The sequence below is a fragment of the Chiloscyllium plagiosum genome, chromosome 20, assembly GCF_004010195.1.
Source record: "Chiloscyllium plagiosum isolate BGI_BamShark_2017 chromosome 20, ASM401019v2, whole genome shotgun sequence".
Lineage (NCBI taxonomy): Eukaryota > Metazoa > Chordata > Chondrichthyes > Orectolobiformes > Hemiscylliidae > Chiloscyllium > Chiloscyllium plagiosum.
The window spans coordinates 15,207,698-15,223,127 of NC_057729.1; the positions used below are offsets into that span (position 1 = coordinate 15,207,698).

At 40.1% G+C, this 15,430-nt stretch overlaps 1 protein-coding gene across 2 annotated transcripts in view; it reads right to left on the reverse strand.

Annotated features, from left to right (window-relative positions):
- Positions 1-255: 255 nt before the first annotated feature.
- Positions 256-15,430, reverse strand: part of LOC122560041 (docking protein 5-like) — a 424,638-nt gene continuing 409,463 nt past the window's right edge. For both annotated transcript variants that reach the window (XM_043710214.1, XM_043710213.1), the window contains one exon: positions 256-1,677. In XM_043710214.1, the coding sequence (XP_043566149.1) occupies positions 1,613-1,677 (65 nt within the window). In that variant the 3' untranslated portion in view covers positions 256-1,612. The remainder of the gene's footprint in view (positions 1,678-15,430) is intronic.

A 15,430-nucleotide genomic window follows, 5' to 3' on the forward strand; every position in this document is an offset into this window, starting at 1 on the left:
GTCCTGGTTTTGCCTTGAACCACTTAATGAGTACTGAGTATCTTCAAATCAGTTAGGAGAAAGTGAGGACTGCTGGAGATCAGAGCTGAAAAATGTGTTGCTGGAAAAGCGCAGCAGGTCAGGCAGCATCCAAGGAGCAGAAGAATCGACGTTTCGGTCATAAGCACTTCTTCAGGAACCTGAAGAAGGGCTTATGCCCGAAATGTCGATTCTCCTGCTCCTTGGATGCTGCCTGACCTGCTGCGCTTTTCCAGTAACATATTATTCAGATCTTCAAGTCAGTGCGCAATTAGATCTTGCCTGCATTTAATCCTCTTTTGAAATGATTCGTATGTAAAATTGATTAATGTAAATTGGGTGCCCAATCTGAATTGGCTCCAGTTTGCAGGGCTAGCCTACCGATAATGGGGCTGATTCAACTAAAATTAGATTGATTATTTTCAGTTGCTTCTATGGACTTGCTGGATATTTCAATATAAATACTGTTCTAGTTTCACTGCAGCAACCCAGTGCGAACAATAACTCCAACCCAAGCATTATACTTTCAGATGTTGACTGAACTGAATATTTTTGTCTTTTAAATTTCAGAACATCAATTTTTGCAGCTCTTTTAACTTTAGCAGCATACAATTCCACTTGTTATTCCTTTGTTCCCTTTATGTTCTTCATGAAACAAACTTTTTTAAATTTTTGATTTCCCATGGTTCAGAAAGCTCACTCAGTTTGGGTGCTACATTTAGAACTTCCATTCTGTTTATTCTAGTGTTAATATTTAGAATTATTGAGACCACTAAGTCTTGTCTACCCCATGTCATGCTAGTGACCGATATTTAAAGACATTAAGTGGTAGACATAGTCCAAGTCCAGAGCAATTTTCTTCAAACCACTGAAGACTATGACCTAATGCATAAAAAGCTATCAAACATTCTTCACTAAAATTTCACTTTGCAAAATCTTGAACCTCAGGAATTGTTCTTCTGAGTGAGTTTTCAATACTGGATTGGCAATTGTGTTCCAAAAGTAATTAAACTGCTGTCAAAACAATAGCATTGTAATGCCAATTAGTTTGTGGACCTTAGACACACGTGGAAAAGCACAAGATTATATGTTTTATCTAACTAAAGCCTAAAAATAAACCTGTGTTAGCGAAACAATTGTATCTGTAATCCTCTGTAGGCAGCACCACAATATCCAACCACATGTCTGTACAGTGCCATGATTTAATGGCAGGTGATGAATGCATTGTTACTTTAAAAATAAGGATCTTTGTGATGCTGGTCAGCACAGTCTTGAATCTTCATGTTTAACAAAAATACTTGATTGTCATGGTTGGAAATGATGCTGTACTTTTTGGAACACAAGCTCAAAATCTTTAGAAAAAGCAAACCTCCCTTTCTATTCATTGTCTTCAATCCTCCTTCCCCTTTGAGTTACTCCAACTCTTAAAGAGGAAGTGTGAATTTGTAAAAGAAAAGAGGCTGTAAATATCCTTCAAGCCCCGGTCCATTTCGTTCCATATTCCTCTTGCATGTTTCGTTGCTTCGTCGAGCAAGTTCAGTGTCACAGTCTGAAGCAGAGCCATTGAAAATGTTCCAGTTTTGGGAAGTATTTGTCAGTGCTGTGAGCTGTAACTGGGGATGGTTTCTGCACGAGGAATCCTCAGTGGATACGAATCATCTAAACACAAAGTGGGAGTAAAAATATTTGTTTAGAAAATAAAGTATGCACAAGAACTAAAAAGCCTTTGAATGAACCTTAATTTGAATTAAATAGGATAATGAACAATGATTTTTTGATATCAAATTCCCTTTACAGTTTCAAAACATGACTCTTTCCATCAATGGAACATTTTTAATATCAATCCATTTTGTATCATCATTTATTTATTAACCTACAAAGCATCAACCAGTCTCTGGACAGATATTAAGGAAAATTGTGCTGGCTCTTGGCAGAGTTACATTGAATACTGTCAAAATTTACATTTGAATCATCTTCCTATCAAAGCAGAACCTACACTTCCATGTTCACTCAATTCATTTCCAGTGATTTAAAGATAGCCCATTTTTAAAGTCTTGTCAAGACTTCAGTCTTCTTCTAGGGCTCCAGGTGCAATATTTTAAAGATGACTTTAAAAAAACACACAAACACTACCTTATGACAGAAACGTTTGTTACTTAGGAATGATGACCAGGCCATAAGTTCATTCCATGATATTTTGAGGACTTTGAGCTTTAATTTGCTGCAGGGAAGAAGCAGATTGCTGAAGCAAACCTCAGGGACAATGCAAGCATAATGAATGGCAATGCTGCTTTTTCTGAGGGTTTGGCAGCTGTATTGTACATTGGCAGCAATGAGCAAAAACGTTTATGCCACATCACATCTTTTCTCTTTTCCATCTCTCCTTAACAACATCAGTTGGTAGCAAACCAGCAGCCTATTCACACTACAAACAATGTCCTTTTCTTTACTGGGATCAGGTCCCATAGAAATGGAAACTCTCCAGCATGTAAATGAAGTGATCATTACTCATGTACTCCGCAATATTCAAGCAAGTGCCAGATGCATGTACCTACACAATTTTAGCAGTCTTGATGATCAGCGTGAGAGTATTGATTTGATCTTTCATGCAGTACCAATAGAATGCTTAGTTAAACTGAAGCATATAGATGACCCAGTAGAGATCAACTAATCCAGCACTGACTGGGAATCAAAACAGGGGTTTCCCTGTCCTCCATGGTTCACAAGATAATATTGAGTAATCCTGGAGGAAAAATCAGAGACTCTTTTTATGGCAGAAGGTTTTGGAAGCTAATGAGAGCAGTCTACACAGAGGGATTGCAACCAGAGCTACATTTGTGGCACCATGAATAGTTTGGACATAGGGGAGGAGGAAGAAAGGAAGAGTAATAATGATAAGAAATACATTTATTCAGGAAACAGATGAGTGTTTCTATGGCTGTAGATATAATTACAGGTGGCATTTTGCTTCCCTGGTGCTAGGATTAAAAATATCACAGAACAACAGCAGGGTATTCTTTTAGGAGGAGGATGAACAGCCAGAAGTTGTGGTCCATGTTGATACTACTTTCTTAGGAAGGCCAAGGTTGGAGGGGTGGAAGGGTTACGTGGGTTAAATATTGTCCTTCAATCAGAATTTAGGGCACTAGGTAGAAAATTTGCAAGCTGGACCTCAAATGTAGTAATCCAGTTTATTTCTACATGCATAGGATTGCACAAAATGGAGGATAAGGCATCTGATTGCTTTTTTGGAAAGCTGATGCGGGGATAGAACTTTAGATTCCTTGGATTGGCTCTGGGGAAAGCAGCTCCTAGATAAGGTAGACTGGTTGCTTCTGAATATAACTGGGACTGATCTCCTTGTATTAGATTGTTCTAATACTGTTTTGGAGAACTTGAAAATAATTCAGCAGGGGTATAGGATTCAAACATAGATTAGACAAAAGTACCAGGGTGCACAAAATTCTTGGGGAGAGAGACAGCTTTCGTACGGGGGTGGCATGGTGGCTCATAGCGCCAGGGACCTGGGTTTAAATCCAGCCTCAGGTGACTGTCTTTGTGGAGTTTGCACATTCACCCCATGTCTGCTCCTCCTATAGTCCAAAGATGTGCAGGTCAGGTGAATTGGCCATGTTAATCTGTCCATAGTGTTAGGTGCATTAGTCAGAGGGAAATGGGTCTGGGTTGGTTACTCTTCAGAAGGTCAGTGTGGACTTGTTGGGCTGAAGGGCCTGTTTTCACACTGTAGGGAATCTAATCTGTACAGAACAGAAAGCCAATAGCCTAGTTAGAGTAAGGGAGAAAAATGAAGACGAAAGCAAGTTGTAATGCAAATACATGAATGCATGAAATATAGCAAATAAGGTTAGGGAGTTACAGACATAGATTTCCATGTGGAAGTATGGTGTTGTGGTGATAACAGCAAAGATCTGGCTCAAGGAAGGGACAGAGAAAAAGATCTGACACTAGAATTGTTCAAAATTGATCAGGGTTAAGTGTTGGATAGATTATTGATATTTAATAGCTAGCAAGGCACCAAGACTGGACAGGATGTATCCAAAAATACTGACTGAGGTGAGATTGAAAATTGCAGGTGCACTGGATATAAACCTTCAGTATTCCCAAGATTCTGAGGGGTCTCAGAAGACTTCAAAAGTGCAACAATACAGTCTTGATCAAGTAAAAGATGCTCAGAAAAGACAGGAAATGAATAAAAAGTGGAGGAGTGGCAGAATTGATTAAGGACAGCATTTCAGTGCAGGAAAATGACTTTCTTCCAGTGTATATTAAGGTTAGAATCAATCAGGTTAGATACAAGGAACAAAAGGGATGCCTTGCATAGTCTGTAGATAGCAAACTAGGGGGAAGGACATGAACAAAATGCAAGGAGATTATGGAAAGATGCCTACATTGTAAAAGTAGTTAAAATTGGGAAGGGAAACAGGGACTATCACTAATGATAATTTAAAGGTGCGTTCAGAAGAATTTCTTACAACTGTATGTAATCAGTTGGTCCTGGATCTTGGAAATGAGGTGGGCCGAGCAGATTAGATGTAAATGGGGAGCATTGAAGAGGTGGTGGTAATGGATCATGAGGTTTAGGATTATGTTGATAAATACAATAGGCAATTCACAGTAAGAATAAGTCACAGGTGGTGCTTTGACTTGAATAGGGCAGGAATGGAATCACGGCAGATTGACTGGAACAAAAGGATTGATGGGAAAACTTTTAGCTGAACAATGGATAACTTTTAAAGAGTAGATAGTTTAGGTAGAATCCAAGGTATATTCACTCGAAAGGGAAGGCAAACAATTCTAAAACACCTAGATGTAGAAAATATAGAAATTTTAAATAAGGAACAAAAATTATGCTTATGACAGCTGCCAAGTAGAATACAAAAGGTTTGAAGAAATGTGAAAAAGCATATTAAAGAAAGATGGATTATAAAGGATCCTGGTAGGTAAATAATGGAGAATTGCAAAGTCTTCTACATGTACATCAATAGCAATAGAGTGGTAAAAGGAGTAGGGCTGATTTGGAATCAAATAGAGCATTTAAACATGGAGGCAATGGGCATAGCTTCAGTGTTAGATGAATACTTTGCATCTGTCTTTACCAAGGTGGTAGTGCTACCTAGGTCATGGCGACAGAGAAAAAGATCCAATACTAGAAATGTTCAAAATTGATCAGGGATAAGTGCTGGATAGATTATTGATGTTTAATATCCGACAAGGCACCAGAATTGGAGAGGATGTAACTGAAAATATTGACTGAATAAAGACTGGAAATTGCAGGTGCACTGGATATAAACTTTCAGTCTTCCCCAAGATTCTGGGAGGTGTCAGAAGACTAAAAATTTGCAAACAATACAGTCTTGATCAAGAAAGTTTGTAAGGAATAAGCCCAGCAATTAAAGATCAGTCTACAGTTCCCAGGATGTAAAGAAAAGCCTGGGAACTACAGACCAGTAAACTTAAAATCTGTGGTAGGTAAGTTATTTGAGAATATTCTGAGGGATAAGACACAGGTGCATTTGGAAAGACATGGTTTGATTAGGAATAGTCATCATGGCTTTGTGAGTTGGAGATCATTCCTCACAAATTTGTTCGACTTCTCTAATGAAGTGAGCAGTGGACGTGATCTACACGGACTTCAGTAAAGCATTCGACAAGGCTCCCCGTGAGAGACTGGTTAGCAAGGTTAGATCTCATGAAATACAGGGAGAACTAGCCACTTGGATACAGAACTGACTCAAAGCTAGAAGACAGAGGGTGGTGGTGGAGGCTTGTTTTTCAGACTGGAGGCCTGTGACCAGTGGAGTGCCACAAGGATCGGTGTTGGGTACACTACGTTTCATGATTTATATAAATGATTTGGATGTGAGCATAAGAGATATAGTTAGTGAGTTTGCAGATGACACCAAAGTTGGAGGTGTTGTGGACAGCAAAGAAGGATACCTCAAGTTAAAATGGGATCTTGATCAGATGGGCCAATGGGCTGAGAAGTGGCAGATGGAGTTTAATTTAGATAAATGTGAGGTGCTGCATTTTGGGAAAGGTCCTAGGAAGTGTTACTGAACAAAGAGACTGTGGAGTGCAAGTTCATCGCTCTTTGAAAATGGAGTTGCAGGTAGATAGGATAGTGAAGGATGTGTTTGCCATGCTTTCTTTTATTGGTCAGAGCATTGAGTACAGGAGTTGGGAGGTCATGTTGCAGCTGTACAGGACATTGGTTAGGCCACTTTTGGAATATTGTGTGCAATTCTGATCTCCTTCCTATTGAAAGGATGTTCTGAAACTTCAGAGGGTTCAGAAAAGATTTGCAAGGATGTTACCAGCTTTAGAGGATTTGAGATATAGGGAGAGTGTTGTTTTCCCTGGAGTGTCGGAGGCTGAAAGGTGACCTTATAGAGGTTTACAAAATAATGAGGTGTATGGACATGATAAATAGACAAAGTCTCTTCCCTGGAGTGGGGGAGTCCAGAACTAGAGGGTATAATTTTAGGGTGAGAGGGGAAAGATATAAAAGAGATGTAAGGGGAAACTTCTTCACACAGAGGGAGGTACATGTACAGAATGAGCTTTCAGAGGAAGTGATGGAGACTAGTACAATTGCAACATTTAAAAGACATCTGGGTGGGTATAGAAGTAGGAAAGGTTTGAAGGGATATGGGCTGGGTGCTGGCAGGTGTGACTAGATTGGGCTGGGATATTTGGACGACATGGAGGAGTTGGACCGAAGGGTTGTTTCCATGCTGTACTTCTCTATGATTCTAAGTGACCAGGAAGGTTGATGAGAGCAGGGCAGTAGATGTAGTCTATAAGGCCTTTGATAAGGTTCCACATGGTACGATGCGCTGGAAGGTTATATCACATAGAATCTAGGGTGACTGGCAAATTGGATACAAAAATTGGCTCGATTGTAGGAAGCAGAATGTAATAGTGGAAGGATGGTTGACTGACTGGAGGCGTATGACGAATGAAGTGCCTCAGGGGTCAGTGCTTGGCCCATTGCTGTTTGTTATCTATATCAATGCTTTGGATAAGAATGTACAAGGTATGATTAGTAAGTTTACAGATTACACAAAAATAGATGGTCTCATGGACAGTGAGGAAGGTTGTCAGAAATTGCAGCAGGACTTAGATCAACTGGGGAAGTGGGCCAAAAAATGGCAAATAGATTTTATTATAGATAAGATTGAGGTCTGGCATTTTGGAAAGTTAAATCAAGGTAGGAGTTTCATCAGAATGGTAGTGCCTTAAGGAATGGAATGGAACAGAGGGATCTTGGAGTTCAGCTTCACAGTTCCGTGAAAGTGGAGTCACAGGTAGACTGGGCAGTGAAGAAGTTTTTTGGCACACTGGCCTTCATCAGTCAGGGCACTGAGTACAGAAGTTGAGAAGTTATATTGTAGTTGCACAGGATGTTGGTGAGGCCGCACTTGGAGTATTATATTCAGTTTCAGTCACCTTGATATAGGAATCATGTTATTAAACTGGAAAGAGTGCAGAAGAAATTTACAAGGATGTTGCCTGGACTCAATGGTCTGAGCTATAGGGAGAGATTGGACAGGCTTGGACATCTTTCTTTTGAGTGTAGGAGACTTGGGTGTGGGGGGCTTTTAAATGTATATACAATCATGAGAGGCATTGATAGGGTGAATGCACTCAGTCTTTTTCCCAAGGTTGGGGAATCGAGAATTAGAGGACATCAGTTTAAGGTTAAAGGGGAAAGAATAAAAGGGAACCTGAGGGGCAACGTTTTTCACAGAGGGTGGTATGTATCTGGAATGAACTGCCAGTTGAGGTGGGTACATTAAAAACATTTAAAAGGCATTTGGACAAACACATGGATAGGAAAGGATTAGAAGGATATGGGCCAAGTGCAGGGAAATGGGGTTAATGTGGACAGGCCCTTTGGTCGGCATGGCCCAGTTTGGGCCAAGGGGCCTGATTCTGTGCTACAGGACTCTATGACCAGTCAGTTTAACTTCAGTGGTGGGGAAGCTTCTGGAAAACTTATTTCGGTTACAATTCATAGTCTCATGGTTACAGATGAGTTGTTGATGAATTTCCAACATGGATTTCTGAAGGGGGAATCTTTATGGACTACTTGCTGTGGAAGTAAGAGAAAGAGTCAATGAGGGTGACTGTTGATACAGGGTGCTTGGACTTTCAATATCATGCCATAGAACAGTTATATGAGAAATGTTAGAGCTCAAAAACAGACAAAGGCAACATGGAGATTAAATTGGCCTGAATAATAGGAAACAGTATAGTGATCAATGGATATTTCTTGCCAGGAGGAAAGTTTGTAGGGTCTTAGTGTGTAGGGGAAATTGCAAATGATACAAAATCTTGGAAGCATTATAAGCTGTGCGGACAACAGTGTTGAACTCCCCGAGGGCATAGACAAGTTGGTAGAACGAGAAGATTAGTAGCAGGTGAGGTTCAGTGCAAAGAAGTGTGAAATTATATATTTTGGTAGGAAGAACATGAAGAGATGATATAAAGTATGAGATGCAAAATTTAAGTTGGTGGAGGAGCAGACGGGCTGGGTACATATGCACATGGATCATTGAAGATGGGAGGATGCATGGAGAAGCTAGTTAATAAAGCATATATACCCTGGGCTTTATTAACAGGTGCATGGAATATGTGAGCAAGGAGGTTATGCTGAACTTATGCAAGCATTTGTTGGACCTCAGCTGGAATACTCTGTACAATATTCCAGGTACCACAACACAAGAATGATTGTGAATAGACAGTAGTACTGAAGAGGTTTACAAGAATAGTTCCATACTTTAGTTATGAAGATAGAGTGGAGTGGTTGTCACTGTTCTCCTTAGAGTGATAGGAGATCTGATAAAAGCTCTCAGAATCATGAGAGATCTAGATGTGTAGATCAGAAACTGCCCCCACTTACATAAGGATCAAAAATGAGATAGCAAAGATTTAAAGTGATTTGCAAACTTACCAATGTGATGTAAGGGAAAAAAATGTTTCACACAGTGAGTGGCTTCGGAGTGGAATGCATTGCTTGAAAGTATGGTAGAGACAGAGTCAATCAGGGAATTCAAAGGACATTGTTTTTACATAATAATCATCTAATTTGCAAAAATGTATGGAATAGGCAGGAGAACGCCTAAATCAGAATGCTTGTTGGAGAGTTGTTACATACATGATGCAATGAATCTCCTCGTACACCACAACAATTCCGGAATTCTATATTTATAAAGATATAAAGCAAAGAAGTTGGATATGTTAATGAAGGAAACTTAATGAGAAACTTGATTCAATGTTATTGCTGTTGAAGCACCAAAAAGTGAATGGTCAAAGATAAATGAAAAACAATATATATAGGTAGACACTTATGTCACAGTGACAGTGATAATCAATACTGGGGCATCTCAGGGAACACAAGTCACATGCTGACATCAACAATGTTCAACTTCAAGCATAGTATTTAAGCAACACACTGACTCCTAGAAGTTAATTGTTGACCATATTTATGGGCACTTGCATATTATTTACAACACCAGTTTTGACGAATGCATGAAATGCATAACGTGTTCTTAACTGATAAGACTTGAATAATATGTTTTGTTTTCTTAAATATATTTGTTCTTAATACAGAGGAACCTCGATTATCCGAATATCAATTGTCTGAATTTCAGATGATGCAAAGAAGATCTCAAGGTCCCGATAGAAACATTACATCAAAGAGGTGTTTCCAACACTGATCGTGTCTTTTGTTTACAATGATTAAAAATGAATTTGGCTTCCTGAAATGCTGCCGAGAACTGTGCTGGACAGCGATGGGAGCCTAGGCATCGTCTCCAAATGACCGACTGTCTGCCCTGTCTGCTCTCCCCGCACTTTCCTGTACCTTAAACCCCCCCTTCTTCAGATAATCTCTCCAACATTGTCCTGTACAGGCAAAGGTGAAAGTTGTCAAAATGTTGCAGTAAAAAGTTGTGTATTTGGCTCTGGGTGTGTGTGTATGTGCGCTATTTTGAGACTCACCCCCCCAAAGACAGCAGCAGTCCAGTCCAGCTGCCCGGGTCAAGGGCACGGGTGGGGGGGAGGGGGGTAGGAAGCGGACGGAGACTAATGGGGGCGGGCAGGGTGAGAGTTCATGCGCAGTGTGCTGCTGCCTAGTCTCTTGAATGGGGAGCAAACTTATCAAGTGCTCACTGTGTCAATCCCATTGAACTGATGGGGGTGCATAGGAGGCTTCATCAATGCTGCAGGTCCCTTACACACAAGTGTGTATCTGATCAGAAACAAACCCTGGGACCGAGAGAGGGAGCATGGGAGGCAGAGCAAGGAAAAAGGAAACTTCAGAAAACTCCGAGCCTCAGAGAAAAGGCATTGAATCAATTAACCGAATAATCAATGATCCGAATGAAATACAGCCCGCCCATTTTGTTCGGATAACCGAGGTTCCTCTGTAATTACAGAAGACCGTTAATTTATTTTAGGAGAAGTACTGGTTATGTTATGGAGAGATAGTTGTGCATGTCTCTTTGATCTATAAAGTGAAATACAGCCGAGGATTGTTTTATTTTATCTTTGATTTTGTATATCTAAATGCCTTCAGGTATATCTTCAACATGCTTTAATATATTGCAGTTTTGCACATTTTCACATTATGAATTGTTTAAACTCTGTTCGGTAACATAAACAAGTTGACTAGAAAAGTTTTTTTTTCATTTGTGGTCTGAATGTCATGAACCTTGTTCTTAAAAGCAATCGTCTCATTCTTCCAAAGTCTGTAACAGTGACAGATTAAAACTCCATTCTCTTTGACAAGATAAATAAAATGACAATTTCATGCAGTTTATCATGCTCCTTTGTCACCTTCGGAATTGATTCAGGAGAGATTTTGGAGAAGATATTAACTCAGTGAAAATCTGTTCAATTATATAAGGTTAAAATTAGGCCTATAAATGTGATTACTAGAATGTGCTTGTTTAAAAAGAAACAAAGCAAATTCCAATTATCTAACTTTTTTCTTCCATTATCAGATCTATTCTGATGGAAAAACTTCGTAGACATGGTGCAAATGGTGAGCAAATATAACTCATTATCTGACCAGTTCCCTTCTTTTTCCCATTTTCTTATGTTCCTTTTTCATTCTTTTGAAACCTTCCACTGGCTTTTGTATTTATTTGAGTTATGTTTAAACTCTTCTCGTTTTTGAGAATAAAAAAAAGTGCACCTTGACTTTAATGGAGAATGGCTTCTTTTCTCCAGTCTGCAATTAAAGCTGTTTTCCTAGCTGTAGCCACAAGATGTCACCATCTGTCAGATTCCATTTGGAATAGGCAGTTGTTTTAGGTTCACGAAAAAAGCAGAAGCATCTCCAATTCCACACGGATTTTAAATACAGCAGTAAGTCATCAAGATATACTGAAAGGGTCTTTTGCTTTGACAAATTCAAAACTTAAATCATGGTCAAAGTTGGCCACAGTTTAATTGGAGTACATTCTTTTCTCATAGAAGCAAAATACTGCTGATAATTTGAAACAAAAACAGAAAATGTTCAAAGTACTCAGCAGGCCAGACAGTCTGTGCAGAAATTGAGATGGATAGAATTTAATCCCCTATCCAATGGTGACTGAGGTGGGAGGTATTTATCAACAGGAAGGTGGCAAGTAGGTACTCTTCCAAAATACAGTGCTCCCTCCAATTATGTTTCCAATTCAACCATACTTTAATTCATTGAACAAATAGAATTCTAAAGGCTAAAGATGTATGGGGAGAGTGTTAAGAATATAACATTGTGAAAGAAGATCAGCGATGATTATGCTGAATTGCTGAACAGGCTCACTTGGTCTGCTCTTGCTCCTATTTTTGTGTTGCCTAAGAATTTGTTTAGTTCATTGTGGTTAATTGTCAGAAATGTGGTCCTGTATCAAAAACTGAGTTCCTGCTTGATAAAACATGTGGCACTTGATTCTGAAAATTCTGACAATTTCAATCACTGTACAAAGTATATAAAAACCGTTGGCTGCAAGTCAGGGGTACACAATGTAATCTTGCAATTGAGTGTGTGCAAGTCTCAAATAATTTCCATCCAAAAAAACAACTTATGTCACAATTTTTTATAGAGTGCTATTGTGACAGAAGGAAAATATTAATATTTTCCACTACATTTAAGAAAAATGCAACTAGTGAAATATAATACAAGATTTAGAAAAAGGTAAATGCCAGCTAAATTGAAAACAACTAGTAGTTTACCATTACAACCAGAAGTTACCATTACTTTTGGAATAAATGGTCAACCTTGTGCTTTAATTAGATATCATGAATTAACTGCATTCTTTATTGAAGAATTGCACCAATAAGTAGAAGAGTAATGTTTGTCTGCAATGTTTCGTAACGTCTCAGCTAAATTTCACTATGACCTAATAGAAGCAAAGCTAATTTATGGGAGAGATTTTCATTCCTTTTAATGTTGGAATGCACAATATTTCATTCGTTACCTTACTTAGAAATAGCTAAACTTTAATGTCTGATGTACATGCTCCTTTGTTAATGACAATATGGTGTTCCTACAGAAATACATACAAATTTCTTGGTATTTATGGATTGATTATTTAATGGTCAGATATTACTTCAATTCAATCCATTTTCATTTTTTCTTCACCACATTATTGAATTATTTGATTGAAAAGAGGAGGAACTACAATGTTGGTGTTTCAGTATGATATGAGTCTTCATCTCATTTCTCAATATTTCAGTCAGTCATTATTAATCAAGGTCTTAACTTCATGAAAACATAACAATCCTGATGGACTGGATATCAGGTGGTGAAATTGTGCTTTGTCCATTCTCTGGCTATTGTACTGAAGAGCTGTGCTCCAGAATGTGTTCCTGCAGAAGTTGCCGCTCCCATAGCCAAACTATTCCAGTACAGCAACAACACTGGGCTTCTACCCGACGTGTGGAAAATTGCCCAAGTATGTCCTGTACATAAAAAGCAGGACAAATCAAACCCAGCCCCCATCAGTCTGCTCTCAAACATCAGTAAAGTGATGGAAGCTGTCATTTATAGTGCTATCAAGCAGCACCGACTCAGTGACTCCCAGTTTGGTTTCTGCCAGGGCCACTCAGCTCCTGACCTCATTACAGCCTTGGTTCAAACATGGACAAAAGAGCTGAATTCCAGAGGTGAAGGGAGAGCAACAGCACCCCCTGACATCAAGGCTGCATTCAACCGAGCATGGCATGAAGGAGCCTAGCAAAACTGGAATCAATGGGCATCTGGGGCACATTCTCTGATGGCTGGAATCATACCTGACACATAAAAGGATGATTATGGTTGTTGGTGGTCAGTTATCTCTGCTCCAGGACATCTCTGCAGGAGTTCGTTAGAGTAGTGTCCTAGGCCCAACCATCTTTAGCTGATTCATCAATGACCTTCCCTCCATCATAAGGTCAGAAGCGGGGATGTTCGCCGATGATTCTGTAATGTTAAGCACCATTCACAACTCCTCAGACACCGGTAGTCGTCAGAGTCCAAATATAACAACATCTGGACAATATCCAGGCTTGAGCTGACAAGTAGCAAGTAACATTCATGCCACATAAATGCCGGGCTATGACCATCGACAATAAAAGACAATCTAACAAACGCCCCTTGGCATTCAATGGTGTTATGATCACTGCATCTCCCACTATCAACATCCTAGAGGTTATCATTGAGCAGAAACTTAACTGGACTCACCACATAAAAGACAGTAGCTACAGGAGTAGGTCAGAAGCTAGGAATACTGTGGTAAGTAACTCACCTCCTGACTCCTCAAAGCCTGTCCACCATCTACAAGGCACATGTTAGGAGTGTGATGAAATACTCCCCAGCATAAGAAGCTTGACACCATGCAGGACAAAATAGCCTACCATTCCCTCCATCACCAATGCTCAGTAGCAGCAGTGCGTACTATTTCCAAGATGCACTGCAGAAATTCAAAGATCCTCAGACAGCACCTTCTAGACACTCGACTACTTCCATCTAGAAGGACAAGGGCAGCAGATATATGGGAATACCATTACCTTCAAAGTTCTTCTCCAAGCCACTCACCATCCTAATTTGCAGGTATATCACTGTCCCTTCACTGTCTCTGCATCAAAATCCTGGAATTCCCTCCGTAATGGCGTTGTGAGTCAACCCGCAGCAGGTGGAGAGCAGTAGTTCAAGAAAGAAGTTCACTGCCACCTTCTCAAAGGGAAGTATGGATGGGCAATAAATGCTGACCCAGCCAGTGATATTCACATCCCACAAAAGTATTTTTTTTTAAATTACTCTGGAGAAAGTGAGCAAAAGGAAGCAGAGTGTAATCACAGTTATCCAATAGTGCCAGTTATTATGGAACATATTCTGTTCTATTCTAAGCTTGGTCACTTGGTGCTTATGTGGATTATTACAATGCTCTCCCAATTTTTTAAAAAAACCTGTATTCGATAGGCTTCCTTATGTTACACTGGAAGCCAAGTCCTTAACTACATCATGGTTGAACCCAGAAGTGTCTTCAGGTCATGATCCATGCTGGAAATGATGGTTACTTACTTACTTACAGTGTGGAAACAGGCCCTTCGGCCCAACAAGTCCACACCGACCCACCACCCACCCAGACCCATTCCCCTACATTTACCCCTTCACCTAACACTACAGGCAATTTAACATGACCAATTCACCTGACCTACACATTTTTGGACTGTGGGAGGAAACCAGAGCATCCGGAGGAAACCCACGCAGACACTGGGAGAATGTGCAAACTTCACACAGTCAGTCGCCTGAGGCAGGAATTGAATCCAGGTCTCTGGTGCTGTGAGGCAGCAATGCTAACCACTGTGCCACTGTGGTCTGCAAGTTCTGTGAAATGTCATGTGCAAAGATGTTGCTAGATTATTCAGTTTGTGGGAAAACAGAATTGCTGATGAAGCTTAGTCATGCACATTACTGCTCCCAGTTCTTTATTGTTCTTATGTTGATCGACTATGCCTTTGTGTATTCCTGCAGCTCCAATGCACCAAGCACCTTTGCAGTTATGGAAATGTGTTGCTGCTGGAAAAGCGCAGCAGGTCAGGCAGCATCTAGGGAACAGGAGAATCGACGTTTTGGGCATTAGCCCTTCTTCAGGAATGAGGGAAGTTGGTCCAGCAGGCTAAGATAAAAGATAGGGAGGAGGGACTTGGGGGAGGGGCGTTGGAAATGTGATAGGTGGAAAGAGGTCAAGGTGAGGGTGATAGGTCAGACTGGGGTGGGGGCGGAGAGGTCGGGAAGAAGATTGCAGGTTAGGAAGGCGGTGCTGAATTCGATGGATTTGACTGAGACAAGGTGGGGGGAGGGGAAATGAGGAAACTGGTGAAACCCGAGTTCATCCCTTGTGGTTGGAGGATTCCT